Below are 15705 nucleotides of genomic sequence, written 5' to 3' on the forward strand. Positions count from 1 at the left end.
ATTTTCTGATTGGAATGCAATGATGTGAAAATGTTTCCAAATAAATACTTTTTTTTGTAATACAAACGATTTCTATTCAATCGTAAATGCTTTGAATTTGAATTGGTTTTTCAGCTTCGTACATTTTCAACATTTTAAGAGTCAGACAATGAATAATTCAAGATTAAATACATGTACAGCAATACTCATAAAGCCCCCAGAGGCTCATCTCTGCATAAGTAAGAAGAGGACAGGCAGATCTTCTTTGTTATCATATTAAGACTACTTGCAATACAACAAATTAATGACATTTTGACAAATAGACAATATGCATTCTTTCACACATAACGTCACACCCAAAGAGTGCATCTGCGTTTGTTAACTTAAACAATTCATTTCAAAGGAATATAAAGCGGGGGTTTAAGAGTGATGAATATTTAATATCTTCTCAGTATGCTCAGGGGGCTGCCGGGGTGACAGCGTCCGTGTTGTCAAATCCCAACTTGCAGCAGGCCAGGATAGGTTCCATACACACTTGACGTCCATCTGTACCAGTGGTCAAGGATGAACATAGCTGGAAACAGTTTGAAGATAATGACATGTCATTGTTTTGGCAAGGATACACGTGGCTCAGGAAACAAACAATTATTCATTTTCAAATATCAAATTTGCAAGGCTATATATTTGCAAATACACTGTACACTGTTATAACGCAAAATGTGTTTTAAGGTTTAAATGGTATATTATGAGAATTGATTGAAGCTCAAATTTGTCAATAAAGACATTCCTAAAGATGTAAAACCTGTCGGAGCAGATGGATATTCTGAAATGGTGCTGCATGTGACAAAATTATCGAGCACTTACAGCCATTCCGCGTCCTCCGTATCTCTCGAGCTCCCTGAATGGCAGGTTGGCAGAAGCCAAGTCAACAACAGTCTCCTGGTTGGTGCTGAGGGTGACAGAGGTGACAACTCCGGGAGTGGTGGTCGTTCCAGTGCCCCATGAACCTTGTCCCCACTGCTGTCCCCATGGCTGACCCCACTGTTGACCAAGACCATGACCCCATCCTTGACCAAGACCTTGACCCCATCGTTGGCCCCACACGTTGCTGAAAGTGTGAAGAAAAACTATTTTAGTCAAATCTGATTATCTTATCTCAGATGTTATTTTATGAATCGGTGAAACAAAAACTTGCCTGAATCAGCTCGGTTTGATAAAGTAGGAATCTTTAACATAATGTTTCCCAGATAAATATCTTTTGAATATACTATGTCATGGATGGAAGGGGATTATTGTAGAAGCAGGATTTACAACACGAGATATGGTCAGATCATTGCATTTCAAGATAGGTCCGAGACGCAATCACATTGGATTATATACTAGTATATTCAGTACACCCCTCCTCCTTTGGAAACAAAAAGATCCTTACCTTCCAATGACAGGTCCGAGTCCATCAGAGGTACATCCAGCCTCCACACGAGATCTCTCAGTGATGACGAGGTTGTAAGTTCCTGACACAGTGGATGTTCTCAGAACAGCAGATCCAGTCAAACCTCCACGGGATTGACCCCACTATAATATGTAAGAAAGAAGATACGTGAATGTTTTTTATAGTTAGTTATTCTGAGACATGCTTTTGAAGTAATAAGGACATAAGACATCTTCCAGGTTTACATAATCTACCTTCATTTCACGGCAGTACTAACCTAATGAAAGAACGAGGAAAGTTCCGTTTTGTTTTAGCATTGTTCAGTTGTTCCAAATCATTTACCATGTGGTGAAATCCACGCACATTGGGTTTTTTTGAAAAAGGGGTCATACAAACTAGCTGATATATACAAACGATTTTCAGTTTGACATAAACAGGTAACAAAAGCGCCCCTCTCTGTGGTGATATGTTAGTCTATCACACTGAATAAGTGACACATTCTGATAAGTGAACTGAAAAAAAAACTTACACCCCATCCTCCCCAGCTTGGTTGTCTCCTCCTCAGGGTCAAGGATCCTGTGATCCCTGTAGCTGTGAAAGTACAGGTGATGGTTGTGTCTGAAAACAAGGCAAAGCTAATTAAATCGTGCTGTACCATTAACTTAATGTTCCAAAACATCATATTAACACAGCTTTGATCATTGCTCTACCGGCGTCTTACATTGCTTTACATCAGTTTAAATTTGTGTTCCAATTACCATCTATAAGTTTGAAATTTGTTTGAGATTATCTTACATTAAAATGAATGTAATAAGAAACTATAAGAAGCTATGACTCACTCAAGATAGGGTTGACGATGTTCTGTCCAAGTCCTCCCATTTGTCCCCACCCTGCTCCAAGTCGACCAAAGCCAAGTCTGGGTAGACCAAGCCCGAATCCTCCCTGACCTAAACCTGCTCCGGCTCCAGCTTGACCAAACCCAAACCCTGCCTGACCTAACCCTGCTCCTGCTTGACCAAATCCTGCCCCAGCTTGCCCCACACCTGCTCCTTCTTGACCAAATCCGGCTCCTGCTTGACCAAAGGCTCCACCTGCTTGACCAAAACCTCCCCCTGCTTGACCGAAGGTGGCTCCAGCTTGACCCCAAGATGATCCAGTATTACCAAAGCCCATTTGACCCATACCTTGACCAAAGGCCAGGTGAGCAATGACAGATAGAAGAGCTACAGTGAGGAAAGCCATGGTGTACGTGTGCTCGAGAAGGACTGAATATGTCGATATTGCTGACTTGACCTGACCGAGTCTATATACACCAGGGGTGTAATGTTATTGCACATTATTATGTCACAGAAATGTAGGAATACGGAAGTCCCATCCCTGGTTCCCTACATAATCAAGGCCTGACCAATTAGATACGGCGTATGAATTTAAAAATACCTGACAAGTCATATATCAAATGACCATGGTTTGATGACAACGAAGATGTTCACATAGATAACTAGTTGGACAGTCACCATGAAGCTCGATAGCTTGTGTCTGACAAATAATCAAATAAGAAGATTTATTTGGTAAGTGTGTCTTTAGCAGTGCTTTTTACTGATTTGTATCACTTTTGAAAAATTGAATTCGTGTTTCAAAACTGTTCTGTACTGAACTACAACAAAGGGATTGCGAAAAGAAATTACATTAAACGTTAAGCACAACCTCCTCCTTCCATGTGTAATTCCATATAAAGTACGTTTGGACATTGTATAAAACTATCGCGCAGTGTGATACCTTTCTGATGAAACGAATTTGGTTTTGTTCCCGTTGTTGCATTGTGAAATACGAAGCATAAAATCTGACAATTTATTGTGGAACATAATTTATCTCTTCAATCGTTTAGTCGGATCATTACATCGCACCATTGAAATGGCTTTTCCATTGTTTATTCTGTTGAGTTGTATTCCATCTTTGGGACGGCTGTCATTCTGTAAACAATACGTATACTCAGTATGAATCAGGAATTCTAGTGATTGACATCATGAGCATTGACCTACCCAATTGGGATACGATGGCATCAGCGAATCCGTTAGTCGCCTCTTGCGAAAAAGAACGGGTTGCTGAAGACTTAATCTAACCCGGATCTTCCCGGGGGAAGCTTTTCGACTATCCTAGGAACTTCTTTTAATTTTCTACAGGTATTTTTGCAGTGAAGAACATTCGAAATATATTAATATCACATGTAAATATTTGTATGGACATAAAAGGCACATACAATTCAGAAAGGAGTGGTTCTTAGCTTTAACGTGTGTATCTGACGTTTGGATATTCTTACCCTTTTTCTTAAATATCTGGTGTAATCATGGGTTTCAGTGACCCATAATATAATTCACTATCATTTTGTCTTATTCGTTCTTTGCATTCTGTTTCATCAGGTCAGACTTCGAACATACGCGTTTGCTACGTTTTAACATCTGAACAATATTTTCCTGAATGAGTTTTAAGTTGTCTCCGTGGATATTAATTTCGAACATTGAATCATATCGGACCATATAGTTCATGTACATACTGGCACCTATTGCACCAGTGTGGAGGAAATGAAATAAGGCCATGTTTACATTCACATCTCCTTGGATGTATATTCAAGTGGTCAGGTGTATATTCAAGAACATTTAATCTTGAACGTTTATACATATGTGTTTACAAATGAAAAGATGTTGTTTTGAACGTTGAATCTTCAGTTTGAGAATGAACTACCGTGATATATGTGCTACTACGTGTGTTACTTCTTTGTTGTAAAATTATCGGTACGAAGAATCTGAATGAATGAATGAATGAATGAATGAATGAATGAAAGAATGAATGAATGAATTATCCACTTTTGACTCACCTACTTCTAGAATGCCTATCAAACAATGAATAATGAGTGAAAAATTTGAAAAGTAAAGACTCATACAAAGCACATTTTAACACTGAGGCGATATCAAATGAAATCTAAAATTTACATAATGTCATGTTACAGTTAGTGCTTTTGTCAGTACTGTTTGTGGGCATTTTCAAAAGTAGTGGCTGCAAGATTGTTCCAATTTTCATGCATAATGAAAATCAACGTAAACGTTTCCTTCAACAGATGCCTTAATAAACCTTGGCATGTATGAGTTAATAGTAAAGACTGAAATCGTATCATGAAATCTTCCACGGTGTATTAACAGAAACTAGCAGGCAAAATAAAATATACTTTTGAAAATGGGATTTGAACAAAACCATACATTTTCCAAATGTTACTTGGTTCGAAACAGTCGGCGAAACACTGACAACTTAAGTTCCAAAACGCAGTTACTATACGCGTATCGAATACGCAACCTTCGAATCTCCTATTTGCATACGTTTTCCGCCGATATGATAACGATTCCGCCAACAAACAAATGTCGTTGAGGCCAAGGATAGCGATAATACAGCCGGACAGAATTTGATATTTCATATCAGCGCCATCAGGAAACAGAGCACCTGTTGCTAAAACTACATATTCACACAACAACCCTAACTGCCCCTGTAAGAATATTTCATCGAGACTTTGAAATATACTATTCAAAAAAAGAAAAGCATAACCAAGAAAGCTGTTGCGAAAATGTTGTATTTTCAAACATGTATAACTCGTCCAAAAATAAACTTTTATACATAAAGTTTAACATCAGTTTTGAAGAAGGAAATGTCTATACAAACAAGTGGATAATTTTAGATAAATTATTCACAGGTTTCGTCAAAACTTTCAATGAAATGTCAATACATGTTGTGCCCACCACGTACACCACACATATGCGTTTCTGTTTTTGGATCGTATACGATATGATTATCAGATACAAAAATTATTCCAGTCTTAACAAAGATTAGATTCTTAACAAGGTCAAAGTACATTAGCATGAAAAATTGGAAAACGACATTTTCACCAAACATATTGAGTCTGTTAATATTTAAAACACACACTTTATGTATTGGACGAGCTGTCTATAATAGAAACTCATTAATCTGGGTGCAGCAGTGATCGTAGATCGTATCTAATATATAAATATTAAAGTAAACTTCATAAATAGCATGTAGGTTATAGCAGGCGTTGAGAGTAGCGAAATATATTGACAACAAATTTGACATTGCCATGTAATCGTAAGACTTAGTGAGATTTTACGCCGCTTTTAGCAATATTCCAGCAATGTCATGGCGGGGAACACCAGAAATGGTCTTTAATACATTGTACCCATATGGGGAATCAAACCCGGGTCTTCGGCGTGACGAGCAAACGCTTTAACCACTAAGCTACCCCATCACCCATTAATCGTAAGAGGGTGGGACCAGGAAGCTCAGCTAACTACGCGACACAAACAGGTCTTCACTTGTTTTAACTTAGTCATCGTTTCTGTGCCTCGGCTTTACTTTACAGGTGGGGACAGGCGGTGGGGTAGCCTAGTGGATTAAGCGTTCGCTCGTCATGCAGAAAGCCCAGGTTCGATTTCCAGCATGGGTACAATGTGTGAAGCCCATTTCTAGTGTTCCCCGCCGTGGAATATTGCTTAAAGCGGCGTAAAACCTAACTCACTCACTCACTCATTCACTACAGCTGGGGAATCTGGCGTTTTCTTAGCCCATAAGCATATTGTTTTACGAATTCTTGAAGGCCTACCGATACCTCAATTAATATTGTAGTTGAAACAAGACCAGGGACTGGTATATTCGCCACAAGTATGTCATAGTATGAGGAGGGCTACTGTACCAATGAAGGAGTTTTACACATTTTTAGAGCTTCATACAATCGATGTGAGAAATAAATGAGTGTCTGTTTTCAAACATTAATATGATTAATAATCTATCTTATGATTTTGTTCCATGCCAGTTACCTCTTTAAATGCATTTACAGTATGGTACGTGCTTACTGTAATTTACTGTGGTCCACGAAGATGAATGGCATTTTTAGCATGTTTTACCTTCAGCACACACCAAAATGCGTTAATGTCGAACCGATTTGTTTACATGAGCAAGAACAAATGACTTCCTAAGCGTGACATTCCTCCTCCTCCACCCCTACCACTCCCCTCCCCTTTGCCCACGCGCCTAACCCCTCCACTTCATCATAGTAACCGAGCAGGTGGAAATGTGTAGTAGGTGTCAATATGTACAATATCGGCAAGACAAAATGCCCGAGGGGTCATCAGTTGGTGTACTACCAGACACTGTATCGAAGGGATAGATCCAACGATGCACACCCGTACCTGTGCTTCATGTTGATAATTAGCAGTGGGATGATGACCCCAGGCGTCCACACCTCTTTCCCGGGGCATGTGTACGTCATTATCGGTCATCAGCATGTTTTTCACTAATTATATGAACTTACTGACGTCATATTAATTCATTTTAAAGTAATCTTTTAATCCTGTTACAGTATAGCTAGGATACTCAGCCAAATGTTAATGAAATCATATCATTCATAATTATGAAAATATGGACTATGTTGTTTGCACGTCAAACGACTTGTCAAGACAGGTTAGCTATTTTTAATTTGATTATGGCACAAAAGCAAAATATTTCAAATCCCTGGACACTTCTGAGGGAGCATCTGGGATGAGGAAGAGAAGAATGTTGTGACAGATTAAATTAAATTTCTGGTTAAAAGAATGTTGACATCCATGCTTGATGGCGGTTGATGTAAACTGCTATGGGGACTGTATTTAGCCCGGTAACGTTTTGATGGAGCTTTTTGGTTTTATTTTATTTTGTTGAATGCAGTTTTTTCAAGTATATACATTCTTTCACCTGACAGTTTACTTTGTGACCTATAATTAAAAGACATATGAAACATATCAACAGGCGCCAATCAGATTTTGCTGGGCCGCATCAGAGGTTTTTCAGGACATCCTACTATTTTATTGCAAAAACTTGCACCAAAATTAGTCTATTATTTTCACCATTTTCGAGAAATATATTGTTTCACAGAATATAGAAATAGTCAGTCCCTATTGAAGAATATAGGGTCATGTCACCGTAACCTGTGAAAGAAGGCAAGAAAAGTTAGAAACCATCGTAACTGTTACTAAAACTTTAGAAAACATCCTGTGTTCATTGTCAAAACGATTATAATAAAGTACACTAGATTCCTTATTTTGATTATTCCTTGTTCTCAATAATAGGAAAATGAAACATACTGTATTGCAAATGAATCATCATTTGTTACAGACTAATATATTCATGTGGCATACCATTAGATGCCTCTGTCCATTACTTATCTATATTGTTTTCGAAATAACAAAAAGGCACTCAATAACTGATAAAACCCATCTGGTAAAAATTATCTGTTGATGTCTCATATTTGTTTAAATAACTCGGACGTACTGTACTTTGTAACTGCTTCAAACATCGCTTAGATCTTGATAGTTTGGTTATAGCCGCTTTAGCGCTTGAGAAGATGACGTTACCTCAACCATCTAAACTCCAATTCTCTTTAAATCCTCACTGAAGAACCTTAACAAATAACACATATAAATGAGAGCATCATCACTGTAAGTCATGATTGTTAACATTGATTTGGATTCTTACCTTGTTCAATAAAAAACCCATGTACAATTTCATGAGTACAATCCGAAAGTAACACTCACCCGGAACCAAGACATTTTTCCTCATCAAATTATTGATTATCAAAGGAAACAGATTCACTCTATGTTTCGTTTCTGGTAAACAACTAGATACAACTTGAATTACGAACTGAAATAAAATAAAAATGAAATAGAAATAAAGATTATAAAATGCATATATGCCTTTTAACTACAGAAGGCATTTAATACATTGGTAAATCTAGACTACGAGTGTTCCGTCTATGAATATGATGCACGTGTATAGCAGAACATGTGAGATTGTTTCAAAGTATCTACTTACGTTTGGTACCATCGTATTTTGGTGTCCAGTAGATCTTTCTAATTATATCAAACGAGTGTTAGGAGATGCTGTCTTCATAGGTGACTTGTATCACAGAATATGTGAATGAATTAATGAATTAAGGAACGTTGATAATATATCAGTGCTAGGATGTGACATATATATTTGAAATACAAATTAGAAAATGTACATTCATGTGGTTCAGCCAGGCATCAAAAGTTTCAGCGGGACAATGAGCGTAGTTGTCACCCAAGGCAACACCAATTTCCGTCACAAAAATGTACTGCAGGTTAAGGAAGGTCTGTATGACCAGCAAGGGGTATTAGTGCCGCTTGAATGAGTAAAAAAAGGATGAAATGGGATGGACTATCTTTGTACCTTTTGCCTATCACGAATTAGACGAACCCGAATGACGCAGATTATTTAAAGTGTTCCCTAAGAGCACCCCTAAGGTGCGCCAGCTTCACTTCTTTGACCTGTCCTCTACGGCAGTTGTATTTCACAAGGAGTGGGCACAAATTTCCTGTTTCCAAGTTTCAAGAGATTCTTTGGAGGAAAGCCTAACGTTGGCGTTATAAAGGTGTCACGAGAAGCAGAACGTCAGTTGATCCTGTAGACCAGTTCCACCATGGCCATGCTGCATCTTGTTCTTGTGGCTGCTCTTGCTCACCTAACCTCAGGACAGGGTTGGGGAGCAGGACGTCTTTCACCTGGAAGGGGGGCTGTTGCACCTGGAATCGGGGGTGCTGGTCTTGGAATCGGAGGTGTTGGACCTGGAATAGGAGGCGCTGGATCAGGTTTTGGGGGTACTGTGTCTGGTTTCGGGGGTGTTGGGACAGGAATCGGGAGTGCTGGACTTGGAATTGGTAGAACCTCTTCCTTTGGTCTGGGAGCATCATTGTTTGGTCTCATCAACCCTTACTACAGTACGTATGTTTCTTGTCGATTTTCAAAAGATCAGTATATTATTATCGTTGATGACAGAAACAGAAAGGCAGGTTTCAGTGGTTTCTGTCACACCAGTCATTATAGTATCTTAAGAACCATAAGTTTCAAGGGTATTGTATATCCATGTCCATACAGTGCACGTGTCACCCTTACTTCATTGACTTACTTGACGTAGTTCTCTTTACTCCTTGAGGAGCATAGGGCCTCAACAGTTGTCCTCCACGCTTGCCGTTCAATGGCTATGCTCTTGGCAGTCTCCCAGGTTAAGCCGGTTTCCATTAGTTCCTTATCCAGGCTTCGTCTCAAGGTCAGTTCTAGACGTCCTCTTTGCCTCTTGCCTTACTTCTTTACTATAGACAATATCAATATTTTTACAGACACAACAATCACCTGTTCTGGCACGGTGCCTGGATTCGCCTTCGCTGTTACCCTGAAAAGAGCACCACCAGTATTTGGAGCGTGGGTGAGTAAATGTATATTCAAGACGTTCTACACGTTAAGACAATCATATTCTAACAAGTGGTCTCTTGTGACAACCTCTTGCCGCTTCACGCAACTTCATTAATGTCAAAAAGTTCGCGTTTAATGTCAGGTTCAAACTTCAAGGTTGAGGTTTCAAGTGAACTCTAGTGTTCGCAGTCTTCATATTCGAGTGTTGACATATCATTATCTATCTATAATTGTATGTATAATTGCGTCGATTTACTTGTTTAGAATGGTCAGTGAGTTCCTGAATTACTGCAACAAACAATACCGTGACGTCATTAAAGTGGTATTAAAAATAATTTCAAACGTGCACACAAACTGACCTATGAGGAAGTGGTATAGCATTGGTCTTGCTTGACGACTATAGAGATTGGGTTGTCAGGTACATGGACTAGGCTGATGCATGTCATCGTATCCCAACTGCGTAGATCCATGCTCATGATGTCGATCACTAGACTGTCTGATCCAGACTCGAGTATATACAAACCGCCGCTATACAGCTGGACAGTTGCCAGGTGCAGCGTAAAACAACAAACTTTCGTCAATGAATTCTTGATTGTTACGGATCCAGTGGATTTATGTCCAAATGTATGTGTTTCCATTTTTTCACAGTGGGCTCAAAGGCAAGGTGGACTGAGTGGAAGCGTTGTGCTCAGAACTACATCTGCTACAGGGAACTTCCAATTTGTTCTCACTGAGCGAGCCCGTACTGAAGGAGGATGTACTCCAGATGGCCTGGGGAATGTCTTTGGCAGGTATGCCGTTAAAATGATACATCATGTCAAATGTACATAAGCTCCTCGTGAATTGATGTTCACGTGAATCTTGTTCAAATATGGTTCATTGCTCCTAGCTCTGTTGATCGGAATGCATTACAGCTATCATTCTCAACTCCCTGGAGAGTATAACTCAAGCAGCCGACGGGCGTTCGAAGGTGTTTCTATCAACCTCACATATCGTCATAGCAATTCGGGTTAGAATTGGTCCTAAACAACTCATGCTTGTCGTAAGAGGCGACATCGAATCCCAATTGCTTAGATCGATGCTCATGCTGTTGATCACTGGCTTTTCTGGTTCAGATTTGATTATTTACAGACCGCCGCCATATAGCTGGAATGTTGCTGAGTGCGGCGTAAAACTAAACTCACTCACTTCGAAGCTCGTTATGTGGATCACTGGATTGTCTGCCGCCATATAGCTGGGATACTGCTGGGTGCGGCGTAAAACTAAACTCACTCACTTCGAAGCTCGTTATGTGGATCACTGGATTGTATGCCGCCATATAGCTGGGATACTACTGGGTGCGGCGTAAAACTAAACTCACTCACTTCGAGGCTCGTTATGTGGATCACTGGATTGTCTGCCGCCATATAGCTGGAATACTGCTGAGTGCGGCGTAAAACTAAACTCACTTCGAGGCTCGTTATGTGGATCACTGGATTGTCTGCCGCCATATAGCTGGAATACTGCTGAGTGCGACAAACGTTTAAACAACAAACAAACAAAATCACATACGTGAACCTTTTTCCTGAATGGTGGACTCTTTTTAACTTGCGCAGCATGACACTTATCTTTCCGACACTTGTGTTACGGATGCATCAATCGTTTTTTTTGTTGCACCCACCTGGTCATCAAATGCATTACTAAGCACAGACGTTTTGCATAGTTCACTAATTAATTTTAGTCGTTTAGGATGTAATACAAACTTGAACTTTCGCTGTTCTTCATTCCTAAACTCAGCAATCCTTTTTTCCGTAGTAACGCTCTGGGCCTTGGACTCGGTCAAGTGTTTGGGCAACAGTGGGGTCGGGGTTTTGGAAAACCATGGGGTCAGATATTTGGTACTGGCAGAGTCACCCGGCCTGGAGTCGTTGCCGATGTGACCATTGCCAACGGAGGCAGGACCCTTGACGTGGCCTCACTCAATCTGCCGTTCAGAGACCTCGAGAGATATGCAGGACGTGCCTTTGCTGTAAGTGACTTTCCCAAACCGTATCCAAAACTAACATTTGACAGTATCAACGACAATGTGTAAGTCAATTGTTTTACCTGTGACATAATGAAAGGCAATGATTGAAACAGATGTAGTAAGCCCTGTACGAATAAGACGTATGAAAACATTACAATTCTTGCAATCGTTTAATGTTTTATGCAAAACTGCAAATTTGGAGATTCAAACTAATTACCCATGGTTTGTTAACTCCTTACGTCACCAAAGTTGTACACGTTAAAGACCTGAACCTAGATTTTCGAAGCTCTCTTAGCGCTAAGATAGTCGTAAGTTAATGTTAATGTATGGCCCTTACTACTATCTTAGCGCTAACCCAGAACTTCGAAAATCTAGGCCCTGAATCACATTTCAGGTAATGGACTCTTAGCGCTAAGAGAAATCTAGGCCCTGAATCACATTTCAGGTAATGACTCCAACATTACCCGACACTTCTTGGTGTAACTGAAACGGCTCACTATATAGATTTTGAGCATGAAATGAAAACTGTTATATGACCTGTCACCGATGGAATGGTTCAATTCTGTCCAAGGCTCACTATATCGATTTTGAGCATGAAATGAAAACTGTTATATGACCTGTCACTGATGGAATGTTTCAATTCTGTCCAAGGCTCACTATATCGATTTTGAGCATGAAATGAAAACTGTTATATGACCTTTCACTGATGGAATGTTTCAGTTCTGTCCCAGCCTGACTACAGGTGTTGATGGTCGCCAGGTGTGTATGGGGCCTATTTTGGCATGCTGCAAACTGGGATACAACAACCAGGACGCCGTTGTACCTACTCCGCTCTGAGGACATTAATGGAACATTACTTGTAACTTAATTCATGCCAATAGGCAGCCATGTACATATTTATCTTCTACTTGAACTGTATTGTGTTCCTCGAAACGTAGTTTATTTATGTCATAGAGACAAATGTAATTCTTCTACTGTTTTGTTACATAGCCACAATTACAGTTCATAGATTGATCGGGGGCAGTGGGGGTAGCCTAGTGGTGAAAGTCTTCGCTCGTTACGCCGAAGACGCGAGTTCGATTCCCCACATGGGTACAATGTGTGAAGTCCATTTCTGGTGTTCCCCGCTGTGATATTGCTGGAATATTGCTAAAAGCGGCGTAAAGCTAATCGCACTCACTCATAGATTGATTGCGATTTTGTGGTCATAACAAATAGAAGCGGTAAGAAGTATCCTAAATGACACGAACAGAAGAAAAGAAATCCACTGAGTAATAAAAATTCAATGTTTGCAAAAACATTCTGTCATGATGTTAGATCCAAAAGAAATGGAAAACAACTAATGTACCCTTTGAGTGAATTTTCAATAAATATTAGGGACTTAAGCCGAAAAGACAAATGCTCAGAAGATAGTGTTTCCTCTTTCGTCGTGTCAAAACTAATAATCTCAACTACTCCTGACCTTAGGATAAAATCATTAGCTTTTCCCTTGATGCATAATGAACACATGTATGACATAATACATTGCTTCTCGTATTGCAGTTCATCTCTTCTTTACTAATATTTAAGTCATATCACATTCAAGATGTTTTCCTCCAACCTAATGAAACAGTCTGTTATTTATAATGAAAAATCATCTCGATTATGATCTCTTTGATTATGAATCAACATCTGTATAGGCTTTAATACATCATTGAGACACTTATATCGTTGTGACAACTCAAATAGGCTGTCTCAAAATATATTTATTGTTTGTTTTAGTTTTTCTGTTCGTGGTCTGTTCGTATTGCAGTGTGGATCTCTTTGTGAAGCTGAATTTGTGACACAGGTATTAAGTACCATGCACGTCACTTTTATACTGACATATGTTATGACATTTAGTAAAGTGAACTAAAGTGCTGTTTATATATGTTTTTCATCAGTGCTATATATACTTGTACAAGTTGAGCTAGAGACATTTACAATGGGTTGCAAATAAATGTTAAAACTCAACTCAATATAGTACGTTTATTTTTTCACTCGCGAAGCTGACACAGGACTTAGAACGTTAGTTCTATATGTTACCTCCACTGTTGTTCAAGGACTTCAATGAATGCACTGTCGCCAGATCTCTTTTTAAAATCTGCAACAACATGAAGACAGAGTAATTTACGTATTTGATATATAAGCCTAATCGTCACCCAAGGCAAAGGTAAGGATCAAATTGATCAGCTTACCTCTCTCTAAGCTCCTCTCTCTCTCTCTCTCTCTCTCTCTCTCTCTCTCTCTCTCTCTCTCTCTCTCTCTCTCTCTCTCTCTCTCTCTCTCTCTCTCTCTCTCTCTCTCTCTCTCTATTAAGATTAAACCGAGGAAAACTCTTTCGGAGGACCAGAGTCTTTCATGTGTGTGTGTGATCCGTTTCAGTTACAAGTGTCATTAGCGGTCATTCAGCAGGTTATGCCTATCATTGCTGAAGTTGATGGACAGCGGGGTAGCCTTCTGATTAACGCGATCGCTCGTCATGCCGAAGGCCCAAGTTCGATTCCCCACATGGGTACAATGTGTGATCTCTGGTGTCCCCGCCATGGCATTAAGGTAATATTGCTAAAAGCAGCGCCAAACGAACTCATTCACTCTAAATTATATAACAGGGAAATACATATTCTTTTTATTAGAAGAGATGTTCCAGCCATATTTCTGAAACGGACAAGTACATTAAAACAGGGTCAGTCCTTGTGTCAAACGCTGATGACACACAAACAAGGGGCAAGTCAACATTTCGGGCTTTCTTTAATAATACACACAAAAAAACACAGACAGTAGTATAGCTATTCTCGGTGATTATTTTGGAAATATAGTTTGCAAGGCGCACCAATATTCCAGCTATATGGCGACAAAAAAGTAAATAAAATATAGTGAAGTTATGATTGCAAATCCTCTTTATTTTACCTTGCCAATTGGACATTTAAATCTCATAAGTTTATTCATCATAGGATAAAAGTTGTTTAACAAACGATCATAGTTTCAAATCCGTATTATTGGTTTTGTATTACAAGGGGTATGCACATAAAATGAAACACCTAAATCAAGTAGGGTTGGTCTAAGTTAACGCTCATCACACCGCACGTGCATTTGTTTCACTGTTCCAACTACTGCGCTTACCCCCTTGTAATACAAACCAATATAAGCGATTTGAAACTATGATCGTTTGTTAAACAACATTTTTCATAACTTGAATACAAATCTAAGATTTAAATGTTCAATTGGCAAGGTAGAATTATGAGGATTCGCAATCTTAATTTCACTTTATTCGATTTACATTTTTGTTTAAAGTGCAGTTCACCGGTACGTTTTCACTGCAAACAGACTATAACCTCTGAATATGTGTAATTGTGATGGAAACGAACAATTGGGGATTCAGAACCTGAGCAAATCTAGACTTGATTTAGGCTGTAGCATTGCTAAATGGAAAGGGAAATAATGCGTTTCGGGGACTTGGAGACCGCCTCCGTGGTGTAGTGGTTAGAGCGCCCGCCCGGAGAGCGGAAGGTCGCGAGTTCGATCCCCGACCGCGTCATACCAAAATACGTTAAAATATGGTACTTGTTGGTTCCTGCCTGGCGCTCGGCATTAATGGGTAGAACAAGGACTGGTCGGCTCGGAGTTAGTATAATGTGTCTGAGTGGGGTATTCATGCTTCACTGCGGCATGGTATCTCAGTGGGCTAGCACTATAAAACCAGCTTCAGTCTGGGCAAGTACAAGCAGTCGCACCTACACATACACACGCATGCACGTCGTCATATGAGCGAAATATTCTCAAGCACGACGTTAAACCCAATTCCACCACCACCACTATAGTCTGTTTGCAATGAAAACGTACCGATGAATTTCACTTTAAACAAAAAGTAAATCAAATAAAGTGAAATTAAGATTGCGAATCCTCATAGTTTTACCTTGCCAACTGAACATTTAAATCTCAGAATTTTATTCAACTTAGGCTAAAAGTTGTTTAA

The 15705-nt window shown here is 39.5% G+C and overlaps 2 protein-coding genes across 2 annotated transcripts; one reads left to right on the forward strand and one right to left on the reverse strand.

The window, feature by feature from the left end:
* Window positions 1-436: 436 nt before the first annotated feature.
* LOC124285817 (ATP-dependent RNA helicase A-like) lies at window positions 437-2650 on the reverse strand. The gene is made up of 5 exons (XM_046722083.1): window positions 2248-2650; window positions 1938-2026; window positions 1409-1551; window positions 844-1087; window positions 437-553 (listed from the first exon to the last, which is right to left on the reverse strand). Exons 1-5 carry the CDS (start codon window positions 2648-2650, stop codon window positions 437-439), a joined length of 996 nt encoding a protein of 331 aa, XP_046578039.1.
* Window positions 2651-8936: 6286 nt separating this feature from the next.
* LOC124285818 (shematrin-like protein 2) lies at window positions 8937-12548 on the forward strand. The gene is made up of 5 exons (XM_046722084.1): window positions 8937-9234; window positions 9634-9719; window positions 10355-10497; window positions 11501-11714; window positions 12432-12548. Exons 1-5 carry the CDS (start codon window positions 8937-8939, stop codon window positions 12546-12548), a joined length of 858 nt encoding a protein of 285 aa, XP_046578040.1.
* Window positions 12549-15705: the final 3157 nt, after the last annotated feature.

The sequence above is a fragment of the Haliotis rubra genome, unplaced genomic scaffold (genome assembly GCF_003918875.1).
Source record: "Haliotis rubra isolate DU_JTF1 unplaced genomic scaffold, ASM391887v1 Scf37, whole genome shotgun sequence".
Taxonomy (NCBI): domain Eukaryota; kingdom Metazoa; phylum Mollusca; class Gastropoda; order Lepetellida; family Haliotidae; genus Haliotis; species Haliotis rubra.